General features: G+C 46.3%; 1 protein-coding gene across 19 annotated transcripts in view; it reads right to left on the bottom strand.

Annotated features, from left to right (window-relative positions):
* Positions 1-27,756, bottom strand: part of LOC139584006 (pleckstrin homology domain-containing family A member 7-like) — a 163,739-nt gene that overhangs the window by 60,815 nt on the left and 75,168 nt on the right. For 16 of the 19 annotated variants that reach the window (XM_071415527.1, XM_071415526.1, XM_071415525.1 and 13 more), the window contains one exon: positions 7,770-7,853. In XM_071415527.1, coding sequence (XP_071271628.1) covers positions 7,770-7,853 — 84 coding nt within the window. Of the gene's footprint in view, positions 1-7,769; positions 7,854-8,008; positions 8,141-25,344; positions 25,487-25,671; positions 25,807-27,756 lie in introns of those variants that run through there. The other 3 variants (XM_071415538.1, XM_071415539.1, XM_071415540.1) reach the window with 3 other exon arrangements.

Raw genomic sequence — 27,756 nt, forward strand, 5'->3', positions numbered from 1 at the left:
GAGAGCTCTTCATCTGTCTACACCCATTCAGCATCGTTCACACCCTCTTAAGCCTTAGCCCCACCCATCTCTAAGGATTCACATGTGAGGTCATGCACTAAACAACCAAAGATTTCAAGACTAAAGGCTGGTGTATACTACGAGTATGTTAGTACATTCAATCTGGAGTGCCAGAGTGTGCTCTGGGCGTTCGTAAACTCAGAGCGTTGTCAGATTGTCAGTTTGTAAATTGAGAGCGCTTCGCTCTCGGAGCGTTCAGAGGTCACACTGGACTCTCTGGCCGAGGAGTAGGGTTGATCTGAGCCTTCTGAACTAACAACAGCAGTCAAGCACCCAAGCTAACTGGCTAATGTTGGCTAGCTACTTCCAGACACAAATGAGAGAACAGCTCACTCTGACCATTTTACATTCCCTAGCAGAGCTGTTTAGGCTGTTTTTATGCATTGGTGACTGTAATTGTACTGCTGGCAACAATTTAATTACGCTTTTTTGCCAACGTTTCCTGACACCGGCCATATTCAACGGGTGTTAAGTGTTCGCAAATTTGTCAGTTATTCTGCACTCTGGCACACTCAGAAGAGAGTGCTCTGAAATCGGAGTAGATAGCCAGAGCGATATGATATTTACCAGCTACGTCTATCAACAGTTGTCGTAGTGACATCATGAACATTCTATTGAAATGTTTACTTGGATAGTAGAGTCTCTAAGACATGTAGCTAGATAGCTAGCTAAACAATGAACCATAATCCCAACTCATAATGTTACTACCCTGCATGAATCTGCAGGTAGCTAACAAACCAGGTTCAATGTTAGCTACCTAACATTAGGCTATAACTAGCAATGCAAATGGGTCTGAGATATGAATAATATTACTACACAGACACGTAAAGTTAGCTAGCGAGCTAACAGTACACTTTAACTTGAAATGAAAACGACTTTCTGACAAAATTAAAAATTAGTAATATCTGAAAAGGTAGCTAGCAAGATTATCTTACCCGTATACGCTTCTCCCTCTCTGTCACGGATGCCATGGTTGCCCTTAGTTTGAAGATGTAATCCGGAGACAGGTGTTTTATACAACAGCCTTCTGTGTGTTCTCTTTTCGAATCCCTCTGCATTTTGCAATCAAACGCCATCATTTTCTCCATCTCCTTAGCTATCATAGTCTAATTCCACTGATTTCAAAACTCGGTCCCCCAGAAAGTGGAGAGCAACACTTCTGCAGTTCTACTACGTAATATCTTTCAAAAAAGCTGCATTAGAAAGGATTCCCTACACATACTGACCAGCTCATGTTATAGACAGACGCACAGACACTCCTCTGGGGTTTCTCTCATAGGATATGGATAGAGCCAACTCATCTGTCAGGAAGTGATGCGAGGTTGTGGGCGGCTAGCCAACTAGGCCATCACCTGAGAGAAATCATTACCTCCTCCCGCACTGCGCTCTGGGCCCCTATCCACAAAGCGTCTTTGAGTAGGAGTGCTGATCTAGAATCGGTCCATACAATCTTATTCATTATGACCTAAAAGACAAAATGGTAAAAAAAGTGGTATTCATAAAAAAAAATTAAAAAAAATGATAAGAGATTAAAATACAATGAATCCAAAATTGTGTTTATGTAAAAATCTAAATGTTCCCATTTTAAGGTTGTGTCATTAGATTTGAGGTGGGGTTGTGTGGGGTCGCCAGAAATTCTGGAGGGAAAAAATGGGGCCCCCGCTAAAACAGTTTGAATACCACTGCCATAGATGAACAATCAAGCAAAACCTTTGAAGCTACTAAAACTAGAAGATAAGTGTTAAAAACTAAAGGCTCAATCAATAATAGTGACTGAAATGGAGGCAAAACAAATAAAATAAAATGAAAATACGACTTCATTATCCGATGTGAAACAGAAACTAATATAATCACTGAAACTAAATCTACAAATGCACAAGGAGACTCACGTAACCCTTCATTTCCATAAACACAAGAAACAAATAGTCAAATCTATACATCTGCACACACAGAATTCCTCAGCGCTTCGCTGTACAGAAACCTGGTAACGCAGATCTCGCCTCTCCATCTCTGACTCAGACATTTACTTTGTCGTCATGAGAGGGGAAGAAAACACTTAAGGGGTGCGCATCCCCAACGGCACCCTAGTGCACTACTTTTGAGCAGAGCCCTAACCTTTACCCTAACCCTATGGGCTCTGGTCAAAAGTAGTGCCATAGGGAATAGGGTGTCATTTGGGACACAGCCAAGGACTGGCACTTACGAAGGGCATTCTGCCAGGCAATCTAGGCAGCGACAGCCAGCTTTTCAGCACATTGGTTATTATCATCACTCTGGGCCTCCTGAGAGTTGTCACCCTGGAATAAGGGCCTTGAAGGGATATTCTTTCCCACAGGTTTTAGCTTATTTTCAACTTCCCTAAGGTGTTGTCATTTCCTCCAAAACCTTCTTTGAATTCGTTAGCTGGTTATTTAGCAGAATGGCTAGTGCAGAATGGCTAGTGGAAACGACAGTTACCAGGGTGCATTTCAAATATAGAAAATGATAACCAGCTATAAGGGCTTTTGGCTTTGGCTCTCATTGCCGCCTCCCTTCAGGGGCAGACTGACGTGCAGCGAGGAGAAAAGCACTGTGGTCACGTTTGTAGTGTAGTGTAGTGCACCCAAATAGGGGACGTCATTAGGATAGACAGTGGCAATTAAAAAAAAAAATCTGGTGTGTTTGGGGACGTGATGTTAGGCCTAGATACTGTACAGAGTAGTTTAGGGGAAGGTATAGAAGGATCATCACATTAAAAGGAGACAACAAACTGCTTCAAAATGCCTCTTTGGTTCTGGAGTACCACAATATCGCCACATAAAAGTCATCCACGACCCCATTCCTGATCTATCCAGAGAGCAAGCGTGTGTATAAATACTCAGCGTGAGGCCTTGTGGAGGTGGAAACACACTCATTGCTCTCCCTCCCCATTCCCTGTCTGCCTGTGGTCCAGGTGTTTGAAATCCACCCTGTCGCTGCCATGGCGACAGTCAACAAAAGCATTGCCCTGCCCGGCGGGTCAGCGATCCCTCTTGTGAGCGAGTCATCACATTGCTAGCGTAGCTTTGCCCATCATCACCAGATACCATAGCAATGAGGGGGGAGAGAGAGAGAGAGAGAGAGAGCAGTTAAGAATCAGCAAATAACTGTTTGAGATACGGAGAGAGAGGAGTAATAGACTGATTGAAAAAGAGAGAAGAAGTTGCAGACAGACGGACAAGCAGGTAGGCAGTCAGGCAGGCAGTCAGACCGGACACCGACGCGAGACGCCAATCCAGCCTGATATAAAAAAATAAGAGGCGAAAACGTGTGGCCTCTTATAAGGTGTGAAGCCTAGACACTTTAGCCACTCCTGAGTCTGAGAGGCCCAGCCAGTCTCACTTTAGACACCAGTCTCCCTTTAGACGCCAGTCTCCCCAAGGCAATATTATAAGACCTTAGATGAGGTTTCAACTCGGCTTTGATGGTGATCTGTTAGGTGGTGCCTCTATCAAAGCAGTGCTGGAACAAGGATATGTGATCTAAAGACTATACCAGGCATCTGAGCCCAGAGCAGAGGTCAAGATCCCTGCTGGTTTTCTGTTCTTCTACCTGATGATTAATTGCACACACCTGGCGTCCCAGGTCTAAATCAGTCCTTGATTAGAGGGGAGGAGTTAAAAATCAACAGTGGAACTGGCTTCGAGGTCCAGATTTGAATGTCTTATGTGAAGTAATTTGCACTTCATCAGCAGTCTCCACATCATATTGAAAAAAGCCAAAAATTTGGTGGGTCTGTACTGTCATCTTATACACTCAGTTTGTTAGTACCGAGTCGGACCCCCGTTTGCCTCCAGAACAGCCTGAATTACTCGGGGCATGGAAACGTTGCTCAATTGGTATCAAGGGACCTAACGTGTGCCAGGAAAACATTCCCTACACCACCGCCACCAGCCTGTACCGTTGACACCAGGCCATGGACTCATGCTGCTTAGCCAAATCCTGACTCTACCATCCGCATGACGCAACAGGAACCGGGATTCGTCGTACCAGGCAATGTTTTTCCACTCCTCAATTGTCCAGTGTTGGTGATTGCGTGCCCCCTGGAACCGCTTCTTCTTGTTTTTAGTTGATAGGAGTGGAACCCGGTGTGGTCGTTTGCTGCAATAGCCCATACGTGTTCAAAGACCGACGAGTTGTACGTTCCGAGATGCTGTTCAGCACACCACTGTTGTACTGCGCCATTGCTTGTGGCCCGCCTATTAGCTTGCATGATTCTTCCCATTCTCCTTCGACCTTTCATCATCGAGCTGTTTCCTCCCACAGGACTGCCACTGACTGGATGTTTTGTTTGTCGCACCATTCTCGGTAAACCCTAGACACTGTCGTGGGTGAAAAGCCCAGAGCGCCGGCCGTTTCTGAGACACTGGAACCGGCGCCTGGCACCGACGATCAAACCACGCTCAAAGTTGCTTAGGTCACTCGTTTTGCCCATTCTCACATTCAATCTAACAGTCCCTGAATGCCTCGATGCCTGTCTGCCGGCTTTACATGCAGTAGCAAGATACGGCCACAGTCGTATCTTAAATAGCAACTATTTTTATTTCTCAAATGGTAATTGAATGACGAATGGGAGGCGAGCTTCAAGTGCATAGGCGACGGTAGGGAAGGCTATCAGCTTGTCACCCACCACTTTGCAGTGTGAGCTGGAGGCAGTACGCATTTTGAAAACATATACTGTGCTTAATTATTTGAAACCTGAACATTTTACTTCATATTGATTCAAAGTAGCCGACAGAAAATCCGACCATAGAAACGTGGAGGCAATTATTTCATAAAGACTTCCTCGTATGCCATTGAAACCAGCATTTCTCTCCTGCTCTATTGGCTTTCATATCAACTTTCTCTCGTTGTCCAGAAGCCAAAGGAACAGTCCGGGTCATATTAGCAACCCATCCTAGTGGTTGCATCTTTAGAGTCCCCCACTTTCTAACAGAGATTTTCATCTCTGTCACCTGCTATCAGGTGCGCTGTTTAGAATGGGAGTTTCCCTGGGAATTATATTTTAGCAAATGTTTGAAAATGTTGTTTTATTGGCTGCTTCATTACACGAGTTGCATGTTCTGTTAAGATGAATTACCATAATCTAAATGTGATATGTCATTCTGAGCACTGTGGGTGGTCACCCTAACGGGTTGTGCACCCACTGTATATAGAGGTCCAATACATTTCTGAAATAGCCGGCAAATTAAAATCTTCCCGGTCACATTGTCCGGCGCCACATTTTCCTGACGGAAATCCTGGACTAGCCCTAGTATAGTGCAAGACAGAGCAACGCCTGTGATCTATGTGGTAGTTTGACCTACTTTTGTTGAATGCACTGATTGTAAATCGCTCACCAAACTACAGGTAGTGCTAGGCTACATTGTATCCCACAATTCTCATGGCTGCGGCATTATAGCTTGCCTAGTTCCCCGAAACGTTTTCAAGGCTGCAGCTGCACTGAGACTCATTACACAATGCACCCACCGACACAAACACACACACACACCTCTGGCCTGTTCCTTCTGTATGCAGTACTAGAGAGTGTGCATGCTGAGTGGCCGTGACACATTATCTGCGCGGCTCAAATGGGCCTCCACGCCCACATACTGTAGCCGTTAATGAGACGGATCCATCAGAACATAGCAGGGGAATGTGCTCTCCTGTTATCTGCCAGACACAGGAGAGAGCAAGAGTGAGCTAGATCCGAGAGAGGGAGAAAGAGGGAACGAGAGAGATGGAGCGACTACCAGAGAGAGAACGTGAGACAGATTGGAGAGAGATATGGAGCGAGGTAGTGATAGAGAACAGAGCTCTACGTTGGTGAGTGTGTGGTGTCCGTGTTATTTGCTCCACGGCTGTTTAGATTTTATGTTGATGAGCAGCCAGTTCAGTGTGTAGATGCAATGAGAAATTCAAGAAATAAGAAAGTTCTGTATGAACTCATGCTTGTCACTGTAGTTTTGTGTTGAGGAACAAAATCCAAAATCTTTTTCACGGAATGACTCTGTGCACAACATTTACAATCTGTGTCATCTTGGGCCAAAGTGTTGGACCCTGACACAGGAGGGGGAAAACTGGCACTTTGTTCTAACCAAAGGTAGTCTAAATTCACCCATCTTTGGTCCCCCATTTAAGGTTAGAGCACAGGAAGAGTGAAGACTTCTGACAAGCAACAACCAGAGAGGAAGAGGTGAAGAGAGAGGGTTTACTCTGTCCAAAATCTGTCCACAAAAAATAAGACCATGAAGTGAGGAATATTTGTAGAGGTCAATGAGAGTGTCAAATTTTCTATGTGAAGCTTATTTGATCGAATAGAAGTTTTATTTTATTTATTTTTATTTTACCTTTATTTAACTAGTCAAGTCATTTAAGAACAGATTCTTATTTTCAATGACGGCCTAGGAACTGCGGGTTAACTGCCTTGTTCAGGGGCAGAACGACAGATTTTTACCTTGCCAGCTTGGGGATCTTGCAACCTTCCGGTTACTAGTCCAACGCTCTAACCATTACGCTACTTGCCACCCCGTTGTTAGAGCGGTCACTTGACTATCTTGTCAATATAATAGAAAATCTTCAGTAAAACCAACTACAAGGTTCTACCAATGGTGCTAGTCTCCTTTCCCAAAGTTCACAGGTTTTTCAGAAATCCTGGTCGGAGGATTCCCAGAATCTGGAGGGGATAAGCTGGGAGGGTATCTTCCATCTGGGAATGATGCAACCAGGAATTAAGAAAAACCTGGTCATTTTTTTCAGAATCTCCTTGCACACAATTTCTGAGGGCAGAGCAACAAAAAAAAGAGAGAAGACAGAAGAACGCAAAGAGAGAAAGAGAAATTAGAGCAAGAGATGGACAGATGCGCTGCGTTGTGTCATCCCACACCAGTACTCTGAGCTAAACTCTAAATCTGGCAGATTTTAAGGGGGTTTCAAGATGTGCAGATCATGCGCCTATAACACTAGACTTATATACCAGAGTTTGTAGGTCACAACTCATGAGCAGTTAGGGTGGTAAATCATAGCTGTACTGACAGTGTGCCATTTGGTTCATACAGTCAGGGTTAAGATGGCCTGGTAGAGGCCAGCTAAGGGTAAGTGGAATCTGGAGACCAGGCTCTGACATTTGAGAGGGCAAATGGTCCACCCTTCCAACCTTGATGATCCACAAAGGGACTGAGAGAAAGAACATCCTATTTGGGTTAATGTACCACTCTGTTCCATAATCTCAGTTTCTAAACAACACTGGCGTTGCCTTTTACTTCACACCCAATGCTGTATACACCAAACAACAACTACATATCTATACTCCAACAAAGCCAACTTTCCCAAATGTCAGCTTTCCCAACAGTTCTGGCTTTTACCACTATTCCATTAATCCATAGATTGTTTCCCTGCTCCATATACCTTGACATATCTGGCCATCGCCACAAACCTTAGGCTCCTATCCACAGTCTTGAAATAATACACAGTTGGATTTACTTTGAAGATTGATATTTGTCTGAGACGCTGAATGAATACAGATACTTAAGCTCGGCATTGGCTGCGTTTGAGGTTTGCACACTCGTAGTTACAAATAGATGTACGCCATTGACATTCCTGAGAGGCCACAGGTCTGTTACTGACCATTACCAACTAGCATTCCAGCGATATTCTGAGACCCAAAAGTTCTCATTGCACAAAGGGTAGATAAAAGTAGATTAGTCACTCACTGTTTTTGGAGGATAAAACCAACGTTCTCCTGAGACTCCTGTCCCGTCACGGGGTGCCGGAACGTCGTGGTCCTCTGGTTATGGCTATGAGAGGAACAGAGGAGAAGAGCGAGGGAACAGTGGTGGGGAATGGAGGTAGGAGGAGAGAGGGGGAAAAACAGAGTAGAACAAAATTAGCATCCCTGGCTATCGAATCAGTCTGTGGTCATTGCGTTGGATTTTCACCCCCTTCCGCTCACATGTAGACACAAGCGGATCATTCTCTAGGGGCGTAGTGGAATTCAAGCACCAAATAACCCCCTAGTCTCGCCCCCCTGACTTTCTCAGGACTGTGTAGAATGTGTGGGGTGGCGGTGGCCCCCGTCCTGGACAGCTCGTATGATCTGGTCCTAAAGTGTCAGGCTCAGCACTAAATTCCGGACACACACACACACAGAGAGAGACACAGAGAGAGACAGAGAGAGAGAGAGAGAGAGAGACAGAGAGAGAGAGAGAGACAGAGAGAGAGACAGAGAGAGAGAGAGAGAGAGACAGAGAGAGACAGAGAGAGAGAGAGAGAGACAGAGAGAGACAGAGAGAGACAGAGAGAGACAGAGAGAGACAGAGAGAGACAGAGAGAGACAGAGAGAGACAGAGAGAGACAGAGAGACAGAGAGAGAGAGAGAGAGAGAGAGAGAGAGAGAGAGAGAGAGAGAGAGAGAGAGAGAGAGAGATCGGTCAGGCCAGGCCAGGCAAGGCCTTCATTGATTTCAACCTGGGGCCTGCGTCCCTAGGCTATTCCCGATATGTACTTCTGCACTACATAGGAAGTAGGGTGCCATTTGGGACACACCAGGGCCCTCTATCAGGGGTGTAAATTCCATTGCCAAGGGGATAAACAAAGAGGGGTGGTGGCAGGGGGGCTGGTCAATAACGCTTTGCTTTGGAAACACTTTGAAGGTAAACGGCACCCAATGTTTTCCAACTATACACAGGCAACAACATTCGACTCTCATCTCGTGGGAGCTTGCAGAGTGAGGGTGAGTTGGAAAATCAAAGTCATGGTCAAAGTTGACTGCCTACGATAAGGCTGACGACAAGTGTTTCATTTATGAAAGTGTGTAACTGACGCTAAGTGAATCAGTGAAGTTTATATTTTAATGAATTAAAAAAAAAACATACAATCCACCTGCAGTGAAACCGCTCAACATTTGCATTACATCTTAGTCATTTAGCAGAAGCTCCCATCCAGAGCAGCACACAGGAGCAATCAGGGTGAAGTGCCCCGCTCATGGGCTCATCGACATATCCACCATCCAGTCCACTCGGGGGACCCGAACCAGCGAGTGTTGACATCTCATAGTCAAGTGTTGTCATCACAAAATAACTAGGGAAGAAATTTGTGTAGCATCTTCTGATATCGCAAAGCCAATCGCACATACATACTAAGTTCAGTTAGTCTTCAACACGTCTTGTTGTTGCTTGCTATGTAGGTTAAGTCAGTCCCTTTCAGAACATAAAGGCAGATTTGGATCTTTTTTTGGAGATCGCTGACAAAAGTTGCAATTTGCAGAGCTTCGTCCCCAGATATCCCAGAGTACCAGGAAGCTCTAATGCATTCCTCTTCTTCCAGGGGTTAGGATGTAACCAGTTAGGCCCTGCGTACACCACCAAGGATGCATGCCAAATGGCACCCCATTCCCTATATAGTGCACTACTTTCGAACCAGTGCCCATAGAGCTCTGGGCAAAAGTAGTGCACGATGCAGGGAATAGTTTGCCATTAGGGACACAGTCCAAGTGACTTAAAAACAAGCCTTTATAGGGCACACATCGCACAACACCCTCCCAATATAATCCCTCCATCAAATCCCTGTAGTTGAGCTGCTGCTGTCCCTGTTCCTGTCCCTGTAGGAGCTGATGTGGAGTGACGGCTAAGAGCTCACTTCCTGGTTAAGGAAGGGGAAAAAGCACTCGAGTCCAATACACACAGGGACGTGTGAAGAGGCTGCTGTGCTGTTAGTTGTCTTGACAGATGCCTGCATCCCAAATGGCACTAAAAGTAATGCACTAAATATGGAATAGGGTGCCATTTGGGACGCAAGCAGAGTTATGTTTCACACAGGAAAATACACACTGTGCTCTAGATACGAGTATGTCTCAGAGGACACTACTGGGGTCTACCTTAGCATAGACAATTATCTTAGAAAAGTCTGTACTGCTGTCTATGCAGATAAGCATAAGTATTAGCGATATTGGCTGAACAGGAATTAATAATTTTATAGTCATTTAGCAATAGTGCTGTCCAGGGGATGGCAGTGGCACCCACCCTCCACAGTATTTTTCAGCCATGCGCTACAATGGCGACGTGGTCACAGATCCCCATCAAATTCAACAGCAAATGTAATGTTGCAACGATTTGGGATGACCTCAGTGTATTACTTGTAAACAACCAGTGCCAGTCTCAGGGCCCATATGTGCAACCAGAGGGGAAAAAAACTCTAGACCACCTTTACTCCACACACAGAGACGCATACAAAGCTCTCCCTCGCACACCATTTGGCAAATCTGACAATAATTCCATCCTCCGGATTCCTGCTTACAACCAAAAACTAAAGCAGGAAGTACCAGTGACTCAATCTATACGGAAGTGGTCAGATGACGCGGATGCTACGTTACAGGACTTTTTGCTAGCACGTTTTGCTAGCACAGACTGGAATATGTTCTGTGATTCATCCAATGGCATTGAGGAGTATGCCACCTCAGTTACCAGATTCATCAATAAGTGCATTGACGACATCATCCCCACAGTACGTACATATCCCAACCAGAAGCCATGGATGACAGGCAACATTCGCACAGAGCTAAAAGCTAGAGCGGCCGCTTACAAAAAGCGCGACTCTAATCAGGACGCTTCTAAGAAATCCGGCTATGCCCTCAGACTAATCATCAAACGGACAAAGTGTCAATACAGGACTAAGATTAAATCCTACTACGCTCGTCGGATGTGACAGGGCTTGCGAACTATTACAGACAATAAAATGGGAAACCCAGCCGTGAGCTGCACAGTGACGCAAGCCTACCAGATGAGCTAAATGCCTTTTATGCTCACTTTGAGGCAAGCAACACTAAAGCATGTATGAGAGCACAAGCTGTTCCAGACGACTGTGTGATCACGCACTCTGTAGCCGATGTGAGCAACAGGACAAGGCCAGACAGATTACCATGGCGTGTACTGCGAGCATGCGCTGACCAACTGGCAAGTGTCTTCACTGACATTTTCAACCTCTCCCTGACCAAGTCTGTAATACCCAAGTTTCAAGCAGACCACCATAGTCCCTGTGCCCAAGAATGCGAAGGTAAATGACTACCGCCCCGTAGCACTCACGTTGGTAGCCATGAAGTGCTTTGAAAGGCTGGTCATGGCTCACATCAACACAATCATCCCGGAAACCCTAGACCCACTCCAATTCACATACAGTCCCAACAGATGACAATCTCAATCGCACTCCACACTGCCCTTTCCCACCTGGACAAAAGGAACACCTATGCGAGAATGCTGTTCATTGACTACAGCTCAGCGTTCAACACCATAGTGCCCACAAAGCTCATCAATAAGCTAAGGACCCTGGGACTAAACACCTCCCTCTGCAACTGGATTCTGGACTTCCTGACGGGCCGCCCCAGGTGGTAAGGGTAGGCAACAACACATCTGTCATTCTGATCCTCAACACTGGGGCCCCTCAGGGGTGCGTGCTTATTCCCCTCCTGTACTCCCTGTTCACCCATGACTGCGTGGCCAACCACGACTCCAACACCATTAAATTTGCTGACGACACAACAGTGGTAGGCCTGATCACCGACAATGATGAGACAGCCTTTAAGCAGGAGGTCAGAGACAACAACCTCTCTGTCAATGTGAGCAGGACAAAGGAGATGATCGTGGCCTACAATAAAAGGCGGGCCGAACTGGCCCCATTTAACATTGACAGGGCTGTAGCGGAGCGGGTCCAGAGTTTCCTTGGTGTCCACATCGCCAACAAACACACCAAGACAGTCGGGAAGAGGGCACGACAACACCTTTTCCCCCTCAGGAGCCTGAAAAGATTTGCCATGGGTCCCCAGATCCTCAAAAATGTCTACAGCTGCACCATCGAGAGCATCCTGACTGGTTGCATCACCGCCTGGTATGGCAACTGCTCGGCATCTGACCATAAGGCGCTACAGAGGGTAGTGCGAACAGCCCAATACATCACTGGGGCCAAGCTTCCTGCCATCCAGGACCTATATACTAGGCGGTGTCAGAGGAAGGCCCAAAAAATGGTCAAAGACTCCAGTCACCCAAGTCATAGACTGTTCTCGCACTGCTACCACACGGCAAGCGGTGCCGGAGCGCCAAGTCTAGGTCCAAAAGGCTCCTTAACAAGCTATAAGAAATGCCCACCCTGACAATTTACATTGACCGCCCCCCCCTTTGTTTTTACACTGCTGATACTTACTGTTTATTATCTATGCATAACCACTTTACCCCAACCTACATGTGCAAACTACCTTGACTAACCTGTACCCCCGCACATTGACTCGGTACTGGTATCCCCTGTATATTGCCTCGTTATTGTTATGTAATTTTATTGTGTTACTTTTACTTTTTACTTTAGTTTATTTAGTAAATATGTTCTCTATTTCTTGAACTGCATTGTTGGTTAAGGGCTTGTAAGTAAGCATTTCACAGAAATGTCTACACCTGTTGTATTTGGTGCATGTGACAAATACAATTATTTGATTTGATTACAACAGGGAAATCACTGTTTTTGCCTGCTCCTAACTTTTCAATTATAATGTGACCCATCCAATACAGTCATGGAAAAGCCCATTGACAAATGGTTCCAATCCTTTACAATGTAAACTGTCTGTTTCCCTCCACGTTAACGTATATTGAATCCACTTTAAATTCACGGTTAACTCTTTCGAATAATATTGTAGGGATCTCTTTGGGACCACCAGAGACGTTTTAGAGCACAGCTGTTCCCACCACACCATCTCAGGCCATTCTTATCCACGATGTCTAACATACAGAGCATTCGGGAAAGTATTTAGACCCCTTCACTTTTTCCACATTTTGTTACGTTACAACCTTATTCTGAAATGGATTAAATAAACAATTTCCTCCTCAATCAACACACAACACCCCATAATGATAACACGAAAACATGATTATTTTATTTTTTTACATTTTGCAAATGTATTAAAAATTAAACAGAAACCCTTCGCTATGAAACTCGAAACTGAGCTCAGGTGCATCCTGTTTTCATTGATCATCCTTAAGATGTTTCTACAACTTGGAGTACACCTGTGGTAAATTCAATTGATTGGACATGATTTGTAAAAAAGGCACACAACCGTCTATATAAGGTCCCACAGTTGACAGTGCATGTCAGAGCAAAAACTAAGCCATGAGGTTAAAGAAATTGTCCGTAGAGCTCAGAGACAGGATTGTGTCGAAGCATAAAGTGTACCATAAAGTTTTTGCAGCAATCTGGGAAGAAAGGCCTTGGTCAAGGAAGTGACCAAGAAACCGATGTTCACTGTGATAGAGCTCCAGAGTTCCTCTGTGGAGATGGTAGAACATTCCAGAAGGACAACCATCTCTGCAGCACTCCACCAATCAGGCCTTTATGGTAGACTGGCCAGACGGAAGCCACTCCTCAGTAAAAGGCACACGACAGCACTCTTGGAGGTTGCCAAAAGTCACCTAAAGGACTCTCATACCATGAGTGACAAGATTGTCTGGTCTGATGAAACCAAGATTGAACTCTTTGGCCTGGATGCCAAGCGTCACATCTGGAGGACAGTGAAGCATGGTGGTGGCAGCATCATGCTGTGGGGATATTAGATATTACTGCACTGCTGGAGCTAGGAACATAAACATTTCGCTGCGCCTGAGATAACATCTGCAAATCTATGTACGCGACCAATGAACATTGATTTGGATATTTTGGGGTTGTTTCTAGTAGGTTCCTGTATTTTGAGGGTAGCTGTTTATAGTAGTTTCTGGTGTTTTGGAGTTCTGTTTAGAGTGGTTTATGGTATTTTCGGTTGTTCCTGGTATTTTGAGGCTAGCTGTTTACAGTAGTTTCTGGTTGTTTCTGGTATTTTTTAATGGGCAGCTGTTTGGTATTTTGGGTTGTTTCTGTTCGTTTCTGGTTTGGGGTATTAAGTAAGACTACATAAATGTTAACTCTTATTATCTGGCTTTGAACATGTTGTGGGAGTACCTAAACAGAGACACAGGTGAAGCGGACTCAGTCTGCGTCATAACACATAACATCCCTCTAAGAAAAACGTCTGCTTTCTCTCAAAAACCACCCAGCATGGTGAGAGAAATAACCCACTCCACACTGGCTTTAGCGCTGAGCTCAACCCTCTCCATGTACACTGTGGTATTTACCTACAGTGCTGAGGAGGTACGTAAGGACACTCAAGTCTTGATTGGCACATCAAGGGAGGTAAACATTCATGTAAACAAATGTTGGTTACTTGGCTACTATGCCCACCCCATCCCAATGCAGGTGACTTGACCTCTTAGAATGTGTGTGTGTGCAAAGGCATGTGTTTATATGTGTGTAGTAGTAGTAGTAGTAGTAGTAGTAGTAGTAGTAGTAGTAGTGTCTCCATCTAACATCAGCAAGCGCTGCTCACTAAGTAGTGGTGTGAACGTTTAAACAAAATTGAGATCCTTATTTTCAAGTAAAATCCATAACCAAAAAACAATGTGTTTTTTTATGTAGACACAGAACGTAAACAGCATAGTGGGTCTATGTGCCCTAGCTACCGCACAGAACAGAGTGAAGTGAACCCGTACACATGTGCAGATACTGTGTGTGAATGGGAGAGCGAAGTGTTGCATCTCAATATCCTAGCCTATTCATTGATGATAGGACCTGCTTGACTGAAGTTGCTTGACTGAAGTTGCTTGACATTGCAAGCCAGGAAATTGCGAGATACTGCATTTCATTGAAAGATTGAGGTTTTGATTGCCGATAGACAGGCCTAGTGCACGGTTCTGACTGTCTGCCTGATTGCCGACTTGCCTATACGGTGCCCCTCCCCTCTCTCTCTCCATCCCTCGCTAGCTCGCTAAGAAAGATGGAAGTGTTTCTGTTCTCGGAAGTATGGCAACATATCAGTCTCCACCATTCCAAAAATACTGAAACTTAGGAGTGGAGTCCTAGCGGAATCTAATCTTGACACTCAAGGAGTCAAGGAATCAATTATTTTAGAGATGACGCTCCACCACTATGTCATCATCGTTAGCAGTTGGAAAAATGGCAGAGAAAAGCATGCGACAGCAGCGGTCCTGCATGTCAATACTTTGAGAAGTTACAGTTGAAGTCAGAAGTTTACATACACTTAGGTTGTTAAGTTTACATACACTTAGTCATTAACTTAGTCACTTAAGTACATACACTTACATACACTTAAGTACATACACTTAGTCATTAAAACTCGTTTTTCAACCACTCCACAAATTTCTTGTTAACGAACTACGGTTTTGGCATGTCGGTTAGGACATCTAATTTGTGCATGACACAAGTAATTATTCCAACAATTGTTGACAGACAGATTTCACTTATAATTCACTGCATCACAATTCCAGTGGTTCCAGAAAATGATGTCATGGCTTAAGAAGCTTCTGTTAGGCTAATTGACATCATTTGAGTCAATTGGAGGTGTACCTGTAGATGTATTTCAAGGCCTACCTTCAAACTCAGTGCATCTTTGCTTGACATCATGGGAATATCAAAAGAAATCAGCCAAGACCTCAGAAAAACAATTGCAGACCTCCACAAGTCTGGTTCATCCTTGGAAGCAATTTCCAAACGCCTGAAGGTACCACGTTCATCTATACAAACAAGAGAAAGCAAGTATAAACACCTTGGGACCACGCAGCCGTCATACCGCTCAGGAAGCAGACATTCTGTCTCCTAGAGATGACCGTACTTTGGTGTGAAGAGTGCAAGTCAATCCCAGAACAACAGCAAAGGACCTTGTAAAGATGCTGGAGGAAACAGGTCCAAAAGTATCTATATCCACAGTAAAACGAGTCCTATATCGACATAACCTAAAAGGCCGCTCAGCAAGAAGAAGCCACTGCTCCAAAACCGCCATAAAAAAGCAAGACTATGGTTTGCAACTGCACATGGGGACAAAGATCCTATTTTTTGGAGAAATGTCCTCTGGTCTGATGAAACAAAAATGGAACTGTTTGGCCATAATGACCATCGTTCTGTTTGGAGGAAAAACATTTCTCCAAAAAGTACGATCGTTGTCCCCATGTAGGAGGAGCATTGCTGCACAGCTATTTTCAGGTCTCTCCAGAGATGTTAGATCGGGTTCAAGTCCGGGCTCTGGCTGGACATTCAGAGACCTGTCCCGAAGCCACTCCTGCGTTGGCTTGGCTGTGTGCTTAGGGTCGTTGTCCTGTTGGATGGTGAACCTTCACCCCAGTCTGAGGTTCTGAGCGCTCTGGAGCAGGATATCATCAAGGATCTCTCTGTACTTTGCTCCATTCATCTTTGCCTGGATTCTGACTAGTCTCCCAGTCCCTGCCGCTGCAACCTCCATGCTTCACCGTAGGGATGGTGCCAGGTTTCCTCCAGAAGTGATGCTTGGCATTCAGGCCAAAGCGTTCAATCTTGGTTTTATCAGACCAGAGAATCTTGTTTTTCATGGTCTGAGAGTCTTTAGGTGCGTTTTGGCAAACTCCAAGCGGGCTGTCATGTGTCTTTTAGTGAGAAGTGACCGCAGAGTGCTGAAGCGCTTAGCACGTCTGTCCTAGGTTGCAACACTGACTACCGAGTTCCAAACTGCCTCTGGAAGCAACATCAACACAATAACTGTTTGTCAGGAGCTTCATAAAATGTGTTTTTGTGGCCGAGCAACCGCACACAAGCCTAAGATCACCATGCGCAATGCCAAGGGTCGGCTGAAGTGGTGTAAAGTGTAAAGTGGAGCAGTGGAAATGCATTTTCTGGAGTGATGATCACACTTCACCATCTGGCAGGCTGACGAACGAATCTGGGTTTGGCGGATGCCAAGAGAACACTACCTGCCCCAAGGTATAGTGACAACTGTAAAGTTTGGTGTAGGAGGAATAATGGTCTAGGGCTGTTTTTCATGGTTTGGGCTAGGCCCCTTAGTTCCAGTGAAGGAAATATGAATGATACAGCATACAATGACATTCCAGACGATTCTGCACTTCCTACCTTGTGGCAACAGTTTGGGGAAGGACCTTTCCTGTTTCAGCATGACAATGCCCCTGTGCACAAAGCGAGGACCATACTGAATTGGTTTGTCAGCTCGGTGTGGAAGAACTTGACTGGCCTGCACAGGGCCCTGACCTCAACCACATCGAATACCTTTGGGATGAATTGGAACCCCTACTGCGAGCCAGGCCTAATCGCCCAACATCAGTGCCCGACCTCACGGATACTCGTGGCTGAATGGAAGCAAGTCCTAACAGCAATGTTACAACATCTAGTGGAAAGCATTCCATGAAGAGTGGTATGTTATAGCAGCAATGGGGGACCAACTCCATATTAATTAATGCCCATGATTTTGCCATGAGATGTTTGACGAGTAGGTGTCCACATACATTTGGTCATGTAGTGTATCAAAGGCTAAATATGTTGGCTTTGAACAGCTGGTTACGTCACAAATGGCACCTTATTCCCTAAATAGTGCATTACTTTTGACCAGTGCCCATATGGTCCTGGTCAAAATGTATGCACTAAATAGGGAATAGGGTAACTTTCGGGATGCAGCCTCCTCTCTCACTGACGTCTCACCCAATCCTAAGTGGAGACATTTGTCTCCGTATCTACTGGCGTGAGACAGCTGGCAGGTTTGCGAGAGCCCCGCGCTGAGAAAGACAGATTGCTTCAAAACATCTATTTGGTGAGTGGGTGTGTGTTCAGTCAAAAAGGTCAGGTCTATTTAAAGGTTTCCAGATGAAATGTGTTTGAAATGCAGGGCGGAGGACAGATGTAGGGACAGATAGAGGGGAGGGAGGGAGGGAGGGAGGGAGGGAGGGAGGGAGGGAGGGAGGGAGGGAGGGAGGGAGGGAGGGAGGGAGGGAGGGAGAAAAAGGAGGGCGGTTGGTGCATTCTGAGGGACAGAGCGAGGTCATTCCCATTCAAAGTGCGGAGAGGTGTGGGTGGGTGGGTGTGTGTGTGCACGCATGAGTCGGTCCGTCTGTCTGTCCATGTATACGTGTGTATGCGCGTGTGTACAGGCATTCGTTTGTGTGGGTATCAATGTGTGTGTATATAAGTTGGTGTGTGTAATGCGATGTGGGTGTCTGCGTACGTGATGGCATAGACAGACATTTAAAGTAGCCCTTTGAGTGGAGCTGCTATGTAGGCTCTGAATAATACAGCTAATAATTATCCTTCCATCCCACACGCTGGCTTTTGTTAAAGAGATGAAGAGGCTCCGGTGTCATCAGAAGTTGAAACTCAGAACACCAGCACTCTCCTCCAAAAGAAAACTGTTTTAACGCAGACTTTGAACTATTGTTAAAGGCACAGATTGATTTCAAGAGTCGGGTAGTTAGGACTGGATATACAAGCCTCCACACACAACCATCACACGCACACCACATACAGCATGTACACATTCGTACACACATGTAGCCTACATCTACACACACACAAGTAAACTGCATGTACACATACAAGTGAACGTGCACACATTCACACACACACAACCCTGCCAAGGACTACAGAGTATCATGTATGATGAGTGAGTCCACTAGGTTGGATTACACAAAGAGTCAAATACAGTGGGAGCCAGGCTAGCAACAGCAACGATAGTCTCACTAAGTGCAAAGCAGATGGGATGGCGTATTGCTGCAGAATGCTGTGGTAGCCATGCTGGTTAAGTGTGCCTTGAATTCTAAATAAATCACTGACAGTCTGACCAGCAAAGCACCACCACACAATCACACCTCCTCCTCCATGCTTCACAGTGGGAACCACACGTGGAGATCATCCGTTCACCTACTCTGCGTCTCACAAAAACACGGCGGTTGAAACCCCCCCAAAAATGATATGGTCTCATCAGACCAAAGGACAGATTTCCACCGGTCTAATGTCCATTGATCGTGTTTCTTGGCCCAAGCAAATCTCTTCTTCTTATTGGTGTCCTTTAGTAGTGGTTTCTTTGCAGCAATTTGACCATGAAGGCCTGATTCACGCAGTCTCCTCTGAACAGTTGATGTTGAGATGTGTCTGTTGCCTGAACTCTGTGATGCATTTATTTGGGCTGAAATCTGAGGCTGGTAACTCTAATGAACTTATCCTCTGCAGCAGAGGTAACTCGGTCTTCCTTTCCTGTGGCGATCCTCATGAGAGCCAGTTTCATCATAGCGCTTGATGGTTTTTGCGACTGCACTTGAAGAAACAAAGATCTTGAAATTGTCCGGATTAACTGACCTTCATGTCTTAAAGTAATGATGGACTGTCGTTTCTTTTTGCTTATTTGAGCTGTTCTTGCCATAATATGGACTTGGTATTTTACCAAATAGGGCTATCTTCTGTATACCACCCCTACCTTGACACAACACAACTGATTGTCTCAAACGCATTGATAAGGAATGAAATAACATAAATTAACAAGGCACACCTGTTAATTTAAATGCATTCCAGGTGACTACCTCATGAAGCTGGTTGAGAGAATGCCAAGAGTGTGCAAAGCTGTCATCAAGGCAAAGGGTGGCTACTTAAAAAATATATATATATATATAAAATATATTTTGAATTTGTTTAACACTTTTTTGGTTACTACATGATTCCCTGTGTGTTATTTCATAGTTTTGATGTCTTCACTGTTACTCTACAATGTAGAAAATAGTAAAAATAAAGAAAAGCCATGAAATGAGTAGGTGTACAAACTTTTGACTGGTACTGTATAAAAACGGTATCCATTAATTAATTTGACTCTGGGTAAGTAGAAAAAAATTGCATAATTGCACAATTTCAAACTATCCCTTTAATGTAGCTACATGAAACTGCAATACAGCTAAATATACAGTTCAACTAGGCAGTACAACTACAGTACTGTCACGTTCTGACCATAGTTCTTGTGTGTTTTGCTTGTTTTAGTGTTGGTCAGGACGTGAGCTGGGTGGGGATTCTATGCTGTGTGTCTAGTTTGTCTGTTTCTATGTTTGGCCTAATATGGTTCTCAGAGGCAGATGTTTTGTGTTCTCTCTGATTGGGAATCATATATAGGTGGCTTGTTTTGTGTTGGGATTTTGTGGGTGGTTGTTTCCTGTCTCTGTGTTTTCTCTGCGCCAGATAGGGCTGTATCGGTTTGCCACGTTTGTTATTTTGTATCGTGTTAAGTGTTCACTGTTTATCGTTTTATTAAACATGTTGAGCACTGGCTACGCTGCGTGTTGGTCCGATCCCTGTTACACCCTCTCTTCTCGTGAAGAGAGGGAAGGCTGCCGTTACAGAACCACACACCAATCTCGGACCAAGCAGCGTAGCAACGGGCAGCAGCGGCAGCAGCGGTACCAGGAGGAATGGACTTGGGAAGAGGTGTTGGACGGAAAGGGTTGCTACACATGGGAGGAGATCCTGGCTGGTAAGGATCGCCTTCCATGGGAACAGGTGGAGGCAGCTAGGAGAGCGGAAGCAGCCGCGAAGGGGAAATGGGTGTTATGAGGGAACACGGCTGGCCAGGAAGCCCGAGAAGAAACCCCAAAAATGTCTTGGGGGGAGGCTATAGGGGAGTGTGGCGAAGTCAGGTAGGAGACCTGCGCCAACTTCCCAGGCTTGCCGTGGAGAGCGAGAGTACGGGCAGACACCGTGTTGTACGGAAAGGCGCACGGTGTCTCCTGTACGTGTGTATAGCCTGGTGCGGTACATCCCAGCTCCACGTATCGGCCGGGCTAGAGTGGGCATCGAGCCAGGTGCCATGAAGCCGGCCCAACATATCTGGTCTCCAGTACGTCTCCTCGGGCCGGTGTACATGGCACCAGCCTTACGCATGGTGTCCCCGGTTCGCCAGCACAGCCCAGTGCGGGCTATTCCACCTCGCCGCACTGGCCTGGCTACAGGGAGCATTAAACCAGGTAAGGTTGGGCAGGCTCGGTGCTTAAGAGCTCCTGTACGCCTTCACTGTCCGGTATATCCGGCGCCACCTCCTCGCCCCAGCCCAATAACACCAGTGCCTACACCACGCACCAGGCTTCCTGTGCGTCTCCAGAACTCTGTTCCTCCTCCACGCACTCTCCCTGTGGTGCGTGTCTCCAGCCCGGTACCACCAGTTCCGGCACCACGCACCAAGCTTACTGTGCGTATCCAGAGCCCTGTACGCACTGTTCCTTCTCCCCGCACTCGCCCTGAGGTGCGTGCCCTCAGCCCGGTACCACCAGTGCCGGTACCACGCACCAGGTGTATAGTGCGCCTCGAGAGTCCAGTGTGCCCTGTTCCTGCTCCCCGCACTAGCCTTGAGGTGCGTGTCTACAAACCGGTACCACCAGTTCCGGGCAACACGCACCAGGCCTACTGTGCGCCTCAGCAGGTCTGAGCCGCCCGCCTGCCCAGCGCCGTCTGAGCCGCCCGCCTGCCCGAGCCGCCGTCTGCCCAGCGCCGTCAGAGCCGTCCGTCTGCCCAGCGCCGTCAGAGCCGTCCGTCTGCCCAGCGCCGTCAGAGCCGTCCGTCTGCCCAGCGCCGTCAGAGCCGTCCGTCTGCCCAGCGCCGCCAGAGCCGTCCGTCAGTCCGGAGCCGCCCTCCAGTCCGGAGCCGCCTCTCTGTCCGGAGCCGCCTCTCTGTCCGGAGCCGCCTCTCTGTCCTGAGCCGCCTCTCTGTCCTGAGCCGCCTCTCTGTCCTGAGCCGCCTCTCTGTCCTGAGCCGCCTCTCTGTCCTGAGCCGCCTCTCTGTCCTGAGCCGCCTCTCTGTCCTGAGCCGCCTCTCTGTCCTGAGCCGCCTCTCTGTCCTGAGCCGCCTCTCTGTCCTGAGCCGCCTCTCTGTCCTGAGCCACCTCTCTGTCCTGAGCCACCTCTCTGTCCTGAGCCACCTCTCTGTCCTGAGCCACCTCTCTGTCCTGAGCCACCTCTCTGTCCTGAGCTACCAGCTACCTCTCTGTCCTGAGCTACCTCTCTGTCCTGAGCTACCTCTCTGTCCTGAGCTACCTCTCTGTCCTGAGCTACCTCTCTGTCCTGAGCTACCTCTCTGTCCTGAGCTACCTCTCTGTCCTGAGCTACCTCTCTGTCCTGAGCTACCTCTCTGTCCTGAGCTACCTCTCTGTCCTGAGCTACCTCTCTGTCCTGAGCTACCTCTCTGTCCTGAGCTACCTCTCTGTCCTGAGCTACCTCTCTGTCCTGAGCTACCTCTCTGTCCTGAGCTACCTCTCTGTCCTGAGCTACCTCTCTGTCCTGAGCTACCTCTCTGTCCTAAGCTGTCTCCTCAGTCTGATGGGGCCCTTTGTGAGGGTTCCTAGGCCAAGGTCGGCGGCTAGGGTCGCCACTCAAAGGACGCTAAGAAGGGGGACAAAGACAATGGTGGAGTGGTGTCCTCGTCCAGCGCCGGAGCCGCCACCGCGGACAGATACCCACCCAGACCCTCCCCTAGAGTTTTAGGGGATGCGTTCGGAGTCCGCACCTCAGGAGGGGGGGTACTGTCACGTTCTGACCATAGTTCTTGTGTGTTTTGCTTGTTTTAGTGTTGGTCAGGACGTGAGCTGGGTGGGCATTCTATGTTGTGTGTCTAGTTTGTCTGTTTCTATGTTCGGCCTAATATGGTTCTCAATCAGAGGCAGATGTTTTGTGTTGTCTCTGATTGGGAATCATATATAGGTGGCTTGTTTTGTGTTGGGATTTTGTGGGTGGTTGTTTCCTGTCTCTGTGTTTTCTCTGCACCAGATAGGGCTGTTTCGGTTTGCCACGTTTGTTATTTTGTAAGTGTTCACAGTTTCGTCTTGTTTATTAAAAAACATGTTGAACACGAGCTACGCTGCGTCTTGGTCCGATCCCTGCTACACCTCCTCTTCAGACGAAGAGGAGGAAGGCTGCCGTTACAAGTACAGTACGACTAACTACTACTACAGCTAACGTAAGGAATGCATCTCAACTCCCTTCAAGTCGCATGATATGGGCTGGCACAATTATCGTATAACAGTGACAATTACGGGCAATAAATGTCAACTAAAAAAACAAGAAAATGTCTTAATACATTCATTTTAGGTGAAGGGGGCATTCAACTTTATATTTAAGTTAATTTAATAGTTTGTCAAATAGCAGCAATAGCCCATAATCATTTTCCTAGCAGAGTGGAACAGTTCAAATGTTAAAAGCTGTCAAATCAGTTGTTTTTAAGATAGGGGTGTCACCAAAGCTGTGTTGTATTACTTTTGGTATGTCAATTTCAAAGATGCATTTTGCAAGGTAAAAAAAAAAGGAAACTAAAATTACAACTGTTAATTAAATAACTGTTAAATCAAATCAAAATGTGCCGAATACAGCAGGTGTAGACCTTACCTTGAAATGCTTACTTGCAAGCCCCTAACCAAGAATGAATTTTAAGAAATAGGGTTAAGAAAATATTTACTAAATAAAGTAAAAAATTAAAAGAAAGACAATAACGAGGCTATGTGTGGAGGTACAGGTTAGTCGAGGTAGTTTGTACATGTAGTTTGTGGTAAAGTGACTATGCACAGATAATAAATATGTAGGTATTACAAACTCGGTCAGGGAGAGGTTGAAAATGTCAGTGAAGACACTTGCCAGTTGGTCCGCACATGCTCTGAGTACACGCTCTGGTAATCTTTCTGGCCCTGCGGCCTTGTAAATGTTTACCCGTTTAAAGGTCTCGCTCACATCGGCTATGGAGAGCCTGATCACACAGTCGTCCGGGACAGCTGGTGCTCTCATGCATGCTTCAGTGTTGCTTGCCTTGAAGCGAGCATAAAAAGGCATTTAGCCCGTCTGGTAGGCTCGTGTCACTGGGCAGGTCACGGCTGGGTTTCCCTTTGTAGTCTGTAATAGTTTGCAAGCCATGAGACGAGCTTCAGAGCCGGTGTAGTAGGATTCAATCTTAGTCCTGTATTGACGCTTTGCTTGTTTAATGGTTCATTTGAGGGCATAGCGAGATTTCTTATAAGCGTCCGGATTACTATCCCGCTCCTTGAAAGCGGCAGCTCTAGCCTGAAGCTCGGTGCGGATGCTGCCTGTAATCCATGCCTTCTTGTTGGGATATATACGTACGGTCACTGTGGGGACGACGTCGTCAATGCACTTATTGATGAAGCCGGTGACTGAGGTGGTATACTCCTCAATGCCATTGGATAAATCCCGGAACATAATCCAGTCTGTGCTAGCAAAACAGTCCTGTAGAGTAGCATCCGCGTCATCTGACCACTTCCGTATTGAGCGAGTCACTGGTACTTCCTGCTTTACTTTTTGGTTGTAAGCTGGAATCAGGAGGATAGAATTATGGTCAGATTTGCCAAATAGAGGGTAAGGAAGAGCTTAAGTATCCGTCTCTGTGTGTGGAGTAAAGGTGGTCTAGAGTTTTTTTCCCCTCTGGTTGAAATTAGGTAAAGCGGATTTAAGTTTGCCTGCACTAAAGTCCCCGGCCACTAGGAGGACCGCTTCTGGATGATCATTTTCTTGTTTGCATATGGCTTATACAGCTTGTTGAGTGCGGTCTTAGTGGCAGCATCGGTTTGTGGTGGTAAATAGACGGCTACGAAAAATATAGATAAACTCATGGTAGATAGTGTGGTCTACAGCTTATCATGAAGTACCTCTACCTCAAATGAGCAATACCTCGAGACTTCCTTAATATTAGACATCGAGCACCAGCTGTTATTGACAAATAGACGCACACCCCCACCCCTCGTCTTACCAGACATAGCTGTTCTATCGATACACGGAAAACCCAGCCAAATGAATATTATCCGTGTCGTCGTTCAGCCCCGACTCGGTGAAACTGTATATCCTTCGCGTCGGACTCATTAAAGAAAATAATCTTTGTTCGAGGTGAGTAATCACTGTTCTGATATCCAGAAGCTATTTTCAGTCATAAGAGACGGTAGCAGCAACATTATGTACAAAATAAGTTACAAACAATTGCATAAAAACACACAAAATAGCAGAGTTAGTAGCCTGTAAAACGGCAGCCATCCCCTCCGGCGCCATTATTACCATTTGCATTACAATGAATCAACAATTCAATTATCTTCACAGCCCTATGTACAACATTTACCAAAACTATAAAAACCTACACACCTCCAAGAAAAGTTAAAAGGTTACTGTGCATCCTAGTAAAGCAAGTGTCAACTTTATTTCACAGTTAAGCTCACTGAAGCCATTCCCTCTTCCTCAATGACATTTTTGTCACCTAAATGAGAACTCTACCTCTTTTATCTCTTTAAAATCTCAATCAAATCCCAGCTAAAGCTAGCACTTCCACACCTGACTGTACTATCGAAATAGATCAATAATTAGCTTGTGTAGCTGCACTGCACAACCCTCTGAAGATCGCCTACAATAATGTATATGATATCCAAGCAAAGCCCAAGCTCACCAAAGCGACTTCCTGCTACATCCTCCGAATAAAAACTGCAACTCAGCTGAACTATGACAGTAACTACAGTTCTAGTGCTGTTTCAGAGCTGCTTCCATTTGTTTCCTTAGAGCCGGAGCCACTAGGCAGTTAGCTCCTACAGCTCGGGCATTGCCCCCTCGGTCAATGTCGCCTCAGTATCCCAATAGCTCAGTTCCACCTTGCCCCCTCTCTCTCTCTGCCTCTCGCTCTCCCTAGATTGCTGGAATGGTGAGCACTTACAAAACGCAGAGCTTTTTAAAATGGTTAAATGAAAGTTAAGGGTTAAATCAAACTGGACTCTTTTACCTGCTTCCACATGGCTACGGTTCTGGCTTTCACTCTGCTGGTCTGTGGGTGTGTATGAGCTATTCCTGTGTTTAGCGGGAAGGGGGGGGGGGGGGTAATGTGCTATCCCAGTAGCTAGGTCCTGTCATAGGGAGGAGGGAATGGGGGGAATCCTATCTGACCCACACCTCGCTCTCTCGTTCCCTCTGTCTCCCTCGTTGGCTTCCCAGTACGACTGTGAGAGGCACTACAGTGGGAGGCAGTGACACAACGTAGCCTTGCTCCAAACTACCACGGTCTCACGTCCCCGTATAGAGCGCAGGCACATGCGTAGTGCACACGCACGCAGAACTGCCATAAAACAAAATCAGATCTATGAGATAAACTAAAGTCTACAGATGCCTACCAGAATGGGAACGTCAGAGAAAGCTATGGGTATTGGCACATGGAGAAAGCAGGCCCATTTATCAGTGTGGGCCGGCTGTGTGTAGAATTCTATCTGTGTCTGGCGGCACAAATCACTTTAATGAGGGTTATTAACCACGCAGGATGAGCATGGGCCATTTGACTGCTACACACGCACCATTATACGGCCATTTGACCATATCCTCTGTAACAAGCCTCTTCTGAAAAATCATATTTGAGGTGCTATTTTGGGGAATTTGTTTTGCAGCAAACTCCAAATCCTTTAGGACTGGGCCCCTCAGAGGTACTTGGGTGTTCACCTCAAATAAATATCACGAGGTTGTCTTGGCGGTGACTTCAAAAAGCCTTTGTTGCAGAGAACAGGAAAAGCTAATGGTCAGTTTGTTCCTTTCATCTGAATCCACAATTTCAAACTTTACTTGGCCATCTGTTACGACGGAAATTCGTCTTCTGCTCTGCTCTCATCCACAATAGCAATGTGCGCGCAAACACAAACACAGACACATGCACGTGCTGTACACACACAGTATTCCTTCATCTCGCCATGTTACCAAGCCTCCATATTCTTCTCTATACCAAACTAACTAGTCTCTACTATTTTCTCGACTATCTCCGTTGTCCTTTCGATAAAGGAAGTATAACTTGTGGGATTGCTTTCAGCCTAGGGATTGACGTCATAGCCTAACCCTAACCCAGCAGCCTGATCGATTAAAGTGGTGTTTGGCATTGTGGCACACAGGAAAGCTTTTGTTTGGCCAGCTTGTAACCAGTGTCCCCTCTCCTGTTTCACTGTGGCCCTGAACAACAAGGGCATCTCCAGCACAAGAGAGGGGGAAGGGGGCACTCAATTCTGGTGACAGCCTGGCATCGACACCATGCCAGTGATAACGGGCATAGTCGGGGCATAGGCATCACTGACACACCTGGCATGGAGTGCCTGCTGGCTATGATGCGACAACCTCGTGCAACATGCTGTTGATAGCGGAACGTGCCGACACTGAGGCGGCCATTTTGCATTGAGAGGTTTGTGTATTCCAACTCCCATTGTCTAGCTGGTGTGATATGTTTATCAACGGTGTGCTGACGCCACCAAAACAAGCAAGAGATCTGAAGTTCAGGTGTCTCGTGACCCCAAAATGTTGTTTGGTTATGTACAAACTCACAGACCAAATAAGTATGTCTGCGGTCTAATGGCAGGTGATTAATCAGTATCCAACTTCGTAGGACTATGAAGCTAACTGAAAATAGCCATCTTTAGAAAATCCCAAATATGTCTAGCTGGCTTTGTGACATATGCCTCAGATGTTGGAGGGCCAGTAGGAGGCACTCGTTCCTCTGGTCTAAAAAAAATATCCCAATGCCCCAGGGCAGTGATTGAGGAAAATTGCCCTGTGTAGGGTGCAGTCATTCAGACGGGACGTTAAATGGGTGTCCTGAATCTCTGTGGTCACTAAAAATCCCATGGCACTTATCGTAAGAGTAGAGGTGTGTTAACCCCGGTGCCCTGGCTAAATTCCCAATCTGGCCCTCGTACCATCATGGCCACCTAATCATCCCCAGCTTCCAATTGGCACATTCACCCCCCCCTCTCCCCTTTAACTATTCCCCAGGTCATTGCTGTAAATGAGAATGTGTTCAGTCAATTTACCTGGTAAAATAAGGGCAACATTTTTTATAAGT

Source organism: Salvelinus alpinus, chromosome 9, assembly GCF_045679555.1.
Source record: "Salvelinus alpinus chromosome 9, SLU_Salpinus.1, whole genome shotgun sequence".
NCBI lineage: Eukaryota > Metazoa > Chordata > Actinopteri > Salmoniformes > Salmonidae > Salvelinus > Salvelinus alpinus.